General features: G+C 40.7%; 1 protein-coding gene across 1 annotated transcript; it reads right to left on the reverse strand.

Annotated features, from left to right (window-relative positions):
* Positions 1-240: 240 nt before the first annotated feature.
* Positions 241-12,186, reverse strand: NAPEPLD (N-acyl phosphatidylethanolamine phospholipase D). The gene is made up of 4 exons (XM_010292493.1): positions 11,878-12,186; positions 3,062-3,708; positions 1,779-1,893; positions 241-527 (listed from the first exon to the last, which is right to left on the reverse strand). The coding sequence occupies exons 1-4, from the start codon at positions 12,172-12,174 to the stop codon at positions 402-404; spliced, it is 1,185 nt and encodes a 394-aa protein (XP_010290795.1). The 5' UTR covers positions 12,175-12,186; the 3' UTR covers positions 241-401.
* Positions 12,187-12,698: the final 512 nt, after the last annotated feature.

Below are 12,698 nucleotides of genomic sequence, written 5' to 3' on the forward strand. Positions count from 1 at the left end.
AGGTGACATTCTAACAATGACTAATTCAAGTCAGCCATTAATTATAAGAATATGTCCTGCGCTGAGGTTATTATTGCTGCTGCAGGCAAGATGAAGAGTTCTTAAAAAAACCCAGTAATCTACCAGTGGTGTACACAGGAGTTGAAACTGCAAGTTATTCCCAGACAATACCTTATATATTAACCAGTTTTTAGACCACCTCTCAAAATTTATAAACAATGTAACTAGGAAAATTTATTGTGAAATTGGTATGCAAGTTTAGTCCTGAAACTGACAAACCTGGCATCTAAAAATCCAATTCATTCCAAAAAATCTACTTTTTAAGTACATCATATTAATATTTGTAACATTAATTGGCAGTTCAAACCAAACAGGGCTTACAAGGAACTGCTGCTGTTTCATTATTCAAACCCATCATTGGTACTCAAGTCCCGTGATTCTCCATGGTTTAAGACAAAGAAGTCTTCTTTTTGCAAGCCGTATCTTTCAAGAGCTTCATTCAGTTTAACTGGAGGATCCAAGTAATACTGGAAAAAATAAGAATAATGTCAGGGAAAAGATACCACTGCAGCATTTTGGGGGAAAGACAGACTATCACTGCTCTAAACAAGAAATGGTTTCCATTTTAAATGTTATCTAAAAAGGGGTGTGTGTATCGTGGTCAAATTAAAGTGTTTGGTTTCATTTTTGTTTTTTAAACGATAAGAATGCTGATTTACAGTTGTAGAGTAACTAGCAAGGCACAACCTATCACCCAAAATTCAGTCGTCTTCCATGTATTGAAGTAGACCCCTCGGAGGCAGAAACAGGGTGAGGAGGATGGGTTAGCAGGTCAGCAGATGGCGCTTTCTCTCGTTGAGTACAACAAAGGTGTCGGCTTTACTCTTAAAAACTAGTGCCATTTCAATGAGGTGCCCCTGAAGTCACGTCATTCTATTTGTCACATTTCAGAAAAGGCACCATGAGGGCGAAATCATCCATTTTTTTGTGCTTCTAATAGCACAGTAGCATTTGTACCGTGGGAACTAGTGACACAACTTACTAGAAGCATCATGGATAGAAAATGTATCCAATTAAAGAAAACATGACATATCAGGTGAATGTTGGTAACAGCATCAGACCGAGTTACAAGATAAAGCGGTGCAACTGATGCCAAGATAAAGTTGAAAACAGCTACCAGACAAGGTGTATCAAAGTAGGTGTAGATACTTCCCTTTCACTGCATTTTTTTGTCCCTGTTAAGGCATGTGGGTAACCTCCTTATTAGAGCTGGGGACATGAGGGAGCGGGAGAATAAATCCATCAATCAGCAACTCGGAATAACACAGTTTTTCATATTCTTGCTGGTATTTAACTATGAATCAACTATTAAAAATACTATTTAATTTACTAGACAGACGTGATTAATACTGTATTGACCTACAGGCATGCAATTCTTACTGTCTCCAAGTGACGCACTGCCATGTTTACTTTTATTATTGCATACATGCCCCACCTTTCATGTTCCTCAGCTTTCAGGTATCAGAAATCCTCCACATTTGTTTCAGTAACTCTGTACTTTGAAATTAATATTAACAGTGGAAATACTTTATGTAATTGGTTATGAAAAGCTAAGCATTGTTTTGAACTGCAGTACATATAGTAACAACTTTTCACTCATACAAAATTTATACTTTAAGTATACATTTACAGATACATAGCTTAAATTGCAAGAGCAAAGCTTTATTAATGACTGTGTACTCAGGAAATCTGAGCTCACGTAGAGCATTGAAATTTACCTCATTTGCTAAAGCAAAGGTCCCCCAGTGAATTGCTACAGACTTCTTTGCTTGAACATCAATATGGATTCTTACTGCTTCTTCAGGATCCACATGCTGGTATTTCATAAACCACCTACCAAAACAAAGTAATTTTTTTGTGTCATCTAATTCAGTGCAAAATTTCTCCTTTACAATTGGGTAAGTTGCCAAGAATCTAAAAAAAAAAACCAACCAACAAACTCCATGATATGCTCACCTAATTAAAAAATTATGGAGCATGTATGTCTGAACAACACTGAAAATCAACAAGCTGGAATATACCAACATAGCCACAAAATAGCAGTTCATTTATTTCACCCTCCTTTTCAAACTTTTTTTTTCTTATCTATATTTTTTAATAATATAAGGACATATTACTAGTGCCTTGAGGCATTAAGGCCATAGATTTAAATCCATCCCTGAAAAAATGTCATGTTAGCAGCACACACCAAAAAGTGTGCTTCAGAAGATAGCCTAAGGGAATGGTGGTAAAGCAGAAGAGAGAACCTGGCAATTCTTGAAAGATACCAGATTTTTACCACGTTATTCTGATTCCTATCTTCCCTTCCCAGCCTATACATGCTTTGCTTCCAGCATTATATGAACATTATCACCTAAAAGTGTAGATACCCCATTGTAAGTAGGACACAGATGCTTAAACAGATTTTTCACACTCTGTAAGGGAGTTGTCTTTATCTCCAGATAAGTTGCAAAAACAGTGTAAAGATTGAAGCAAGAGAAAAATGCAGCAAATTGCATGTATCTAAATGGGTTGGATTAAGTGATGCTATTCCAGAAAAAAAGCCACAAAGTAATTTTTACTCAAAAAGCCACTCCAGATTTTTACTCAACATTTTTCATGGAAGAAGATCAGCTGCTTCACCCTTGCTGTGCTTAAGACTGAAAAGAAAAAAAACAACCTCTCCAAGAACATCACACGTTAACTGGAGGAGCCAAGTAATACTGGAAAAAATGAGAATAATATCAGGGAAAAGATACCACTGCAGCATTTTGGGGGAAAGAAAGACTATCATACCTCTAAACAAGAAACGGTTTACATTACACAGGCAAGCACCCTAGACATTTCAGTTCTATCTTCCAGCTGCCTGCTTTTTTGTCATTCAGCAACTTCCTTCTTTTACCCCTATGTTCTATTGTAAAATCTTAATAAAGTACACCTACAGTTTTCGCTTCTATATGTATTTTTTGTCATCAGTGTATCATTTCATTTATGTAGTTTAATCAAACTTTGATTTTCATACCTTGGCTCATAAGCTCCAATGGGGATGGCTGCAAGATCAAAAGGTCCAAACCTTTTACCTATCTGTTCAAAAGCAACACAATATCCAGTATCTCCTGAAAAGAAAAACCTATTCCAAGGTCCCAAGACAGACCAGCTGCCCCAAAGAACCTTGTTATCATCTGTCGCAGTCCTTTTACACCAATGTTGAGAAGGGGTGAAGACAAAAGTTACCGCATCGTGACCAGGGACGCAGTTCTCCTCCCACCAATCCAGTTCAATCACATTCTCACAACCACATCTCTGCATCCAGTCCAAGAGCCCCAGAGGCACAAACCAGCGCAGCTCACTCCCAAAGCGTTCATTTAAACTCGTTACAGTGTTGTAGTCCAAATGATCATAATGGGTGTGGCTGATCATTACTGCATCTATTCTGGGGAGCTGCTCTACTGTGCACGGAGGTCCTCGGAAGCGCTTGGGACCCACCAGCTGAGTAGGGGAAGCTCGCTGGCTGAAGATTGGGTCAGTAAGAAATATAAGTTCATCCATTTCCACCATAACTGAAGCATGTCCCAACCACGTCACTCGCATACCGGTTCCTGTCTTCCCAGCAAGTTCCGGCTTCTGAATAAAGTAAGGTTTTAACACTGGAAGCTCTTTATCGAGTTCCTAGCAAAAAAGAACACAATATACATGAGAGATTTAAGAACATACTTGGCCGTGGAACAAAAACTGCATACAAGGCACAAATCATCACAGTCAAACTTCCGCTTTGTTTATATTTTTAGGCAATCAGAGAACTGCAACACAAAACAGATGCCATTTTAATGGCAATTTTCCCAGCTACTTCCTCCTAATTTCATTTTAGGTTTTTGTAACATTTCCACTTCTCTTCCAAGGGAAAGAAGGGAGAGCTCGAAAGTATGCCATCAGGCCAGAGAGTCTAAAAGCACTGCAGTGAAAGCATTGTAAGGCACTAACAGCATCCTGCTAAGGAAAGGAAAGGCTTTGCAATTGGTTGGCCTTCCCCAACCTGGAAAAGAATATATACACACACACTGTAACAAATGCTCAAGTTTAGCTTGTGCAACAAAATGATGCATCCCCTAAGTCCTTGCACAGGTAAGTCTCAAACCCACAGATGAGAATGCCATGTTCCCAACAGCACTCCACAAAACCTCTGTTCTATTCACCTTTAGCAGACCCTCTCTCTCTCCCCATTATGTATAGAAGCAGCACAGGGAGGTTAACCTCACTTGGCTAATGCTAGCGTTTACAACTCTCTTTTCCTATCCTGCCAATAATTCAATGAACATTTATAAAACACAAACTCATTTTTAATATGGGCCTTGAAGCACTTAGGTATGTTTCTCATAACGTTTTATTGAAGTCTTCAAGGTAATTAAACTTCTAACTATTACTGAATAAATCACTATACTGATCTCCCCGTTGCAGTCCCATGAATGATTCCAAATCAACCTAAATCCACACTCCTGTGTAACAAAGTTACAGAAACCTTCCCTCACCTCCCCTCTTGTTCCAGTGTGAATACTTATGCAGTCCCCACTGAAGTCTGACAGGTCAGAGAACTGATCCAGGTGAACATTAATGCAGAGGAGGAAAACAGGCAGCTTTCAGCTCTATCGGCTTCCAAAGCTGACTCTAGGTGTAGCCTCAAGTTGGCACAAAGGAGGCCATGGATGTACATTATCTACTGCAACTCATCGTCTAACCACCACTCATTCTCTCATTTTGAATCAGAGTTAGGTTCTTCACTGCAGTTTGGTTGAGATGCTTATGCAGAAGTTTTATTTGTAATAAATGAGATTTTTCCTATTTAAAAAAACAGCCAACCAAAATGTCTTCTCAGAGTTCCTGACCATCTCCAGGTCTGCCACAGTGTTTCCGCTCCCAAACAGTTCTGGTCTGAACTCACAACTTCAGAATCATTTTCCTGTGCTTGGCAGCTTCTACAGACTCCTGACACTATTCTCTCCCTGGTAATCACAGTGTCCCAGCACTTCTGTTTCCTAGTCAAGTTCTCCCTGCAGTGGTTGCTGTCTTCATTCTCTAGGTCTAGGAGAATAGATCAGCGCTATCAGTGAGCTTATACAGACCTGACATCCCGCCCCCTTAAAAGTGCAGCAGATGCTGCGACAGTTTAGGAGCCCAGGATTTCCCTTGCTGAAACAGTGCTGACAGCTTCAGGAAAGTTACCTACTCTACAATATTTTATTGATTTGGAGGACATATGTTTGGAACAAACACACACACCTCCATCTGCCTGCACTTCTACTGTAAGTAATACAATATTGATGTAATTGCTCTTTCTTTGATGTAATTGCTCTTTCAAAAAAAATTGCTCTTTTCTTAATGGTCATTAGCACTGACCATGAGTGCTAATGGACAAGACATGTCTACTGGAAAAGTTCCATTACCTTCTCCAGGAACAAGAAATAGATAAACTTCTATAAGGCTGAATACAAGCTTAGTACAATACAATCACTTAATTCATACAAGAATAAACAAAGTATGAGTATTAGCCTGAGAGAATCATAGAATAGTTTGGGTGGGAAGGGACCTTCAAAGGTCATCTAGTCCAACCCCCCTGCCATGAAGATGTCACTGCTCAACTAGACCAGCTTGGTCAGAGCCCTGTCCAATCTCACCTTGAATGTTGCCAGGGATGGGGCACCTCCCACCTCTCTGGGCAACCTATGCCAGTGTTTCACCATGAGGGCGGTGAAACATTTCTTCCGTAGCACTAGTCTAAATCTGCCCTCTTTTAGTTTAAAACCATTACCCCTTGTCCTATAGCAACAGGCCCTGTGAAAAAGTCTGTCCCCATCTTTCTTATAAGCCCCCTTTAAGTACTGGAAGGCTGCAGTAAGGTCTCCCTGGAGCCTTCCCTTCTCCAGGCTGAACAACCCCAACTCTCTCAGCCTGTCCTCACAGGAGAGGTGTTCCATCCCTCTGAGCACTTTTGTGGCCTTCTTGACTCTCTCCAACAGGTCTATGTCTTTCTTGTGCCGAGGGCTCCAGAGCTGGATGCAGGACTCCAGGTGGGGTCTCAGCAGAGCAGAGTAGAGGGGCAGAATCACCTCCCTTGACCTGCTGGCCATGCTGCTTTGGAAGAAGACCAGGATATGGTTGGCCTTCTGGGCTGTGAGTGCACATTGCCAACTTCTGTCCAGCTTTTCATCTACCAGTACCCCCAATCCCTTCATCCCCCAGCCTGTATTGATAGCAGGGTTTGCCCTGACCCAGGTGCAGGACCCCGCACTCGGCCTTGTTGAACCTATGAGGTTCACATGAGCCCATTCCTCCAGCTTGTCCAAGTCCGTCTGGATGGCATCCCATCCCTCAGGCATGTCAACTGCACCACTCAGCTTGGTGTTGTCTGCAAACTTGCTGTGGGTGCCCTCAATCCCACTGTCTGCGTCATTGATGAAGATATTAAAGGGTACTGGTCCCAATACGGACCCCTGAAGGATACTACTCGTCACCAATCTCCATCTGGACATTGAGCCATTGACCACTACGCTCTGGATGCAACCATCCAACCAATTCCTCACCCACCGAACAGTCCACTCATCAAATCCATCTCTCGCCGATTTAGAGAGAAGGATGTTGTGGGGCACTGTGTCAAAGACCTTACAGAAGTCCAGATAGACATCGGTAGCTCTTCCCATGTCCACTGATGTGGTCACTCCATCACAGAAGGCCACGAGGTTGGTCAGGCTGGACTTGCCCTTGGTGAAGCCATGCTGGCTGTCTCGAACCACGTCCTTGTCCTCCATGTGCCTTAGCATAGCTTCTAGGAGGATCTGTTCCATGATCTTCCCAGGCACAGAGGTGAGGCTGACAGATTGGTAGTTCCCAGGGTCCTCCTTCCTACCCTTTTTAAAGATGGGTGCAGTTATTTCCCTTTTTCCAGTCTCCAGGGTCTTCCCCTGACTGCCAGGACTTTTCAAATATCACGGCGAGTGGCTTGGCAACTACCTCAGCCAATTCCCTCAGGACTCTGGGGTGCTTCTCATCAGGTCCCATAGAATTGTGCATGTTCAGGTTCCTCAGGTGCTTTCGAACCTGATCTTCTCTTACAGTGGAAGGGACTTTGCTCTTCCAGTCATCTTCTTGCAGTCCATCCCCTCAAGAGGTGTGGGAAGAGAGACTGCCAGTGAAGTCTGAGGCAAAGAAGTCAATTAGTATCTCAGCCTTCGCCTTGTCCGTTGTTACCAGTTTGCCAGTTGTGCTCATCAGGGGGATATGCTTTCTTTGACCTTCCTCTTCTGGCTGATATACCTGTAGAAGCCCTTCTTAGTATTCTTGGCATCCCTTACCAAGTTCAGCTCCAGCTGCACCTTGGCCTTCCTGATCCCATCCCTACACAACCGGGCAGTGTCTCTGTGCTCTTCCCAGGATCCCTGTCCCTGTTTCCACTGCCTGTGCGTTTCCTTCTTGCCCTTTAGATTGCCCAGCAGGTCTCGACTCAGCCATGCCGACCTCTTGCCTTCCTTTCCTGATTTCTTACACCTGGGGATCGAGAGCTCTTGCACTCTGTGGAAAGCATCCTTAAAGATCTGCCAGCTCTGTTCTGCTCCCTTGTCCCTGAGGGCAGATTCCCAGGGGGTGCAAGAAAGAAGCATCACTTTCTATTTCATTCTAAGTACACGAGAATGACACTCGCAGCAGAAATCTGAACCACAGAGGATTTATATTGTGTCACTTAGATTAAAAAAAAGAAGAAAAAAATGGAAGATCCACAAAAGTAACTATCATACTCAAAAACGGATACTAGGACAACCCACCAAATTACATGTGGTTAAGTCAACAAATCAGATTATATCAAAGAAATTAAACTCAGATATGGAATTCATAATTAAGTGTAATAATGCAATTTAGGTCAGTAAGTATATTTTTTAAACAGAAAATATTCTCTTTAAGTAGCTGTTTTTAGAGTTAGACTAGAAATTATTCTGAGAAGTGTAAGTGAATCCACTTTATTTTTGCTGACATTTGACACAAACTAGTTTTTTAAATTAGCATCTTGCAATATTAATAAACAATATTAAATGTATGAAGAACTGGGTAACTGGCAGATGTGAAAAATGAGTTCTTAACTGAGACTCAAACATATTGTAGTAGTTTTGTCTGGGATAGTGTTAGTTTTCTTCCTAGTAGCTCCTGTAGTGCTATGTTTAGGATTTGTGCTGAAAACAGTGTTGACAACAGACTGATGTTTTAGCTATTGCTGAGCAGTGCTCACACAGCATCAAAGCGAGTAGGCTGGGGGTGTGTGAGAAGCTGGGAGGGGACCCAGCCAGGAAAACTGATCCCAACTGACCAAAGGGATATACAATACCATATGACGTCATGCGCAGCAATAAAACTGAGGTAAGAAGGAGGAAGGGGCAGACGTTCGGAGTTATGACTTCCATCTTCCCAAGTAACCATTACATGTGATGGAGCCCTGCTTTCCTGGACATGGCTGAACACCTGCCTGCTGATGGGAAGTGGTGAATGAATTTCTTACTTTGCTTTGCTCATGTGTGCAGCTTTTGCTTTACCTATTGAACTGTCTTTATCTCAACCCACGAGTTTTCACACTTTTGACCTTCCAATTGTCCCCTCCATCCCACTGGAGGGGAGTAAGCAAGGGGCTGCGTGGGGCTTAGCTGCCTACTGGGGTAAAACTACAACACATTTGCACTATTAAAGGCTTTACAAGGATGTGACTAGGATTGACACTATTAAGTACTTGGAATAGTTGATTTAAAGGTAGAACTAATCACTATGAAAGGCATTTGTAAAGGACACACAGACAGGAAGATTGATAGATAAGGAGTAGCACAATTCGAACAACTGGTATCCTGACCTATTTAAATGAAAGTCTGTAAACAGAAGTTCCAGGCAAACCAAGAGCACAAAAGCAGTGTGACTTGGAAAGCACAGACTCTGTGTGACATCTACAGGTTTGTGTTACACAGGCCTCTGATCCGATTCCTCGGAGGAGATCAGAAATGAGGCATTTTGTTTAACTATCATAGTAAATCACACAGGGAAATGGCTAAAGAAATTACTTCTCAATGCATGGGTTTTGTGTTTGGGGTTGTTTGGTTTTTTTATAATATTTTTCAAAAGTATGTTAAAATGCCCAGAATTACCTTTTAAAGCAATAAGGACTCATTACTCAACTCATAAGATTTCAAACTAAAACAAAAGTTCTATTGGCAGTATATGCCATATTAAATTCTTAAAACTCATACAATAGGATAAAACAACATAATGAACAAAATACATAATCTTATGGAACTTTTATCCTGCTATAGTACATTTTGTTCTCTGTCAGACTAACCAGAAACATATTAATACTACAAGAATTGTAACAGATCTTTGAAATATGGCATTAGTGTCAAATCAGGTACCAACAGAAGCAAAATGGGCCCAATACTGTCTTATCTTCATCACTGAAATAACACAAAAATTCCTTCTGCTGTGTCCCTTCCCCCCTCCCATGTTCTTCTTTCCTTCCTAATGCAACGCAAGAAGAAACACATGATGGGCTTTGGTAAGACTAGCTAATTAGCTTAGGATTTTTGGCACTTAGTGCATGCTGGAATACCACTGGATTTTGCAGAAACGAGAACAATCTAAACTGTTGATCCAGCAACTAATAAAGATACCTCAACAGCACTGAAAAAAAGCTATTAATAAAGCCTGTAATGAAAATACAAGAAGTCTATGCATTCTGGATAATGATATAGGCTTGTTGTGAAGGCATGATTATAATACATATAGCTTTTACACAGTGAAGTACATATCCTGGATAATATGCCTTTTTTTTTTTTCCCCACATATGCAAAGCACTTGGTACAGATAAAATGAACCTGCCCATCATCAGGGTATCACTAGGCTCAAAGGAAATTGGAGTAGGAGGCTGCTCAAAGGACATGCCATCTAGCAGTGCTAAATAAAGTATGATACCCTTAGTTTGAATTTTAAACAAGCTCAGAAGTGCTTTACTTCTAAGTTCCACTTAGGTGTGGAACAAACATAGCTGGAACAAGCATCGAAATGGCCAAAGACTCAAGAAGTGCATTTCATTGATCCCTATCCAGGTTTTTCTATTGCTGATATACTTCACTGAGCTCCTGAATAACTGCAGGCACTTAATTAAAAAATTTCATATGCAAAGCAATAAAATTAGTCCAAAATGAATCCTGACTGAGTCAGAGAGACAGCTTTACAAGTGGTACAGTGTAGATTTCTTTGTAATCTTCCTTTATTGCAGGGAATTACTGTAAATCAAAGAGGAGTGCTGCAGTTCTCCACTGCCATAAGAGGCCTGTATATTCTGCACTCTGTAGTACACCTTGGCATGGTGTTCTAGGTACTTCAGTCACTAACCGGGCTTCTGACAGGTGAGATACGAAGGCTATTGTACACATATGGAATAGAGCAGTGGTCAAAGGCAACTGAAAATGCCACGGCATGGATTTTACACAAATATGGCCAAAGTATCATAATGCAGCACACTGCCTAGAAAGCTGTGCACACTAAGGCACAACCACTGCTACTACTACAAGGTGCAGATAATGTCTAGAAGCAGGACACCACATTTAAAACACTAAATTGTTGGAAAGGATCGCAAGACCAACATAGGTTTGCTGTGCTTCTTTCTGAAGTCAAATTATTATTATTAAAGAACAATTACAGCCAAGATTATTTCTCCCTTAAACATGTTCTGTGCCATATATCCTTAAAGAAATCCCCAAACCTCTGACCATCATAAGTTACACAGCTTTCTTGTCCATAAAGCTGATTAAATTCCCTCCTTCACAGGTAATTCACATAAGATAGAAATGAAAAGTGTAAGCTCTTTGCTAAATACTGACTGTGAGATTTATAGCTTATGCATACCTCCTTGGATGCTTAACAGCATTATTAACACCTATTTGTTCAAAAACACTTTCCCTGGTTGCGCACCCTTCAAACACAGCTTTTCTGAAGTGCAGTCAACACATTAGAAAATACACTAAGAAGTAATCCTAACAGTCAAAACTGTAGCCATCATAACACTTGTGGCCACAAAGATAAACTGTGGCTTTACAGTATCCATTACTTTTCATGGAAAAGAAGCTTTTCCAAGGTTGCTTCCCCACCTCCTTCTTAATATACAATATCTGACAGAAGAAATACACGAAGAACAAATAATGATGTTTCCCAGTGAACTGGCACTGTACCTTTAGTATTTCAGTACAAATACTTGCTCAGGTTAGTTTTAATATATGCTATTTTTTCTTCTGGTGTACTGAAACAGAAAAACATACATTTGCAAACACTTCCATAAGTAAATGACAGCAACTATTTATTAAATTTTTATTAAAAAGATGTACATATGGAGTAAATGCCAGTCTGGGGCGAGGGGGGGAAAGGCTAGATTTTTAAAATGAGATATGCCACAGCTATTTCATGCAATAGGAATGATGTTAGTAACAGGCCTCACAAGGCAACATCTATTAAAAAGGAAAAAGAGTGTAACTGTAGTTTATGGCTGAGCTGCGGGGCCATTTTTGTTGTTTTTGTAAATATAAACAGCTGGATAAATCAAAGAGTGTGGAACTAACAGAAAGGAGAAAAAAAAAAAAATGAGAGAGGCAGAAAGAAACCCACCTGTTGAAAGAATAAGGCGATACTGAAGTCAGAAAAACAAGACAGAATTCTAAGTCTCCAAAAGATGTCTAATAAGTATTAATTAGAAACTGTCCTCTTTTATTGAATAGCACAGATGTAAAAGCAGCCTAAACCAATAATAGAAAACATGCAAGTGTTTACCTGCTTTGAGCATGGCACATTGCTGTTATTTTTTTCCATGAGGGACCATTTCAAAATATTTGGCAAGGTTGGCGATTTCCACGTTGGCCATGGGTTGACAAATTTCCCATCTTTCCCTCTCTTTGATTTAGTTACATCCTCTTCTAATCTGTAGTCCAGCCTGAAGCTTTTCCTGGAGGTCCTGGAAGAATCGCTGCCCCTGGAACCGCGACCTGAATTCTGGCGTTTCCTCACCGCTTCTTTAGGGTACTGGTTACACGCAGTCAAAGGCTGCTCTTCATCCACTTTCTTATCCATATCTTTTTGAGGAGAACTAAAATAAATTTTAAATTAATCAATCTTTTCTTGGACTAACCTCAACATTCATAAGCTTGAATGTTCTCACACACACTAGAAACAAGCTTGCCCTTCTCATTTTATATCTACTGTATTTTTTCCTCAACTAAATATGCTTTTAAAACAGTTGCTATTACACAAAAGACTTCAAAAACATGCTGTGGCAAGTAGACATGAACTCTCTTTGTAGTTCAGGCTGAATTTTACTCCCCGGTATGCAAAGCTTCAGATAGTAGCACTATTATCAACCAACTGCAAGACTGAGGGGGAAGGGTTCCTTAATTTACATTTTGGAAGAATAGTAAGTTCCCCCTGAAACATAACATTTAGTGCCTGATGTAATATGATCCTGCAAACCTGTCCAAGAGACACTGGAACTACGCAGTACCTTAGGATTTGCCTACATAGTGACTTTGTTTTGTACTAAGAGCAGCAGCCTCATGTAGCATTAACAACACATTCCTGCATCTATGTGCATCTTGTCT

Source organism: Phaethon lepturus, unplaced genomic scaffold (genome assembly GCF_000687285.1).
Source record: "Phaethon lepturus isolate BGI_N335 unplaced genomic scaffold, ASM68728v1 scaffold18160, whole genome shotgun sequence".
Lineage (NCBI taxonomy): Eukaryota > Metazoa > Chordata > Aves > Phaethontiformes > Phaethontidae > Phaethon > Phaethon lepturus.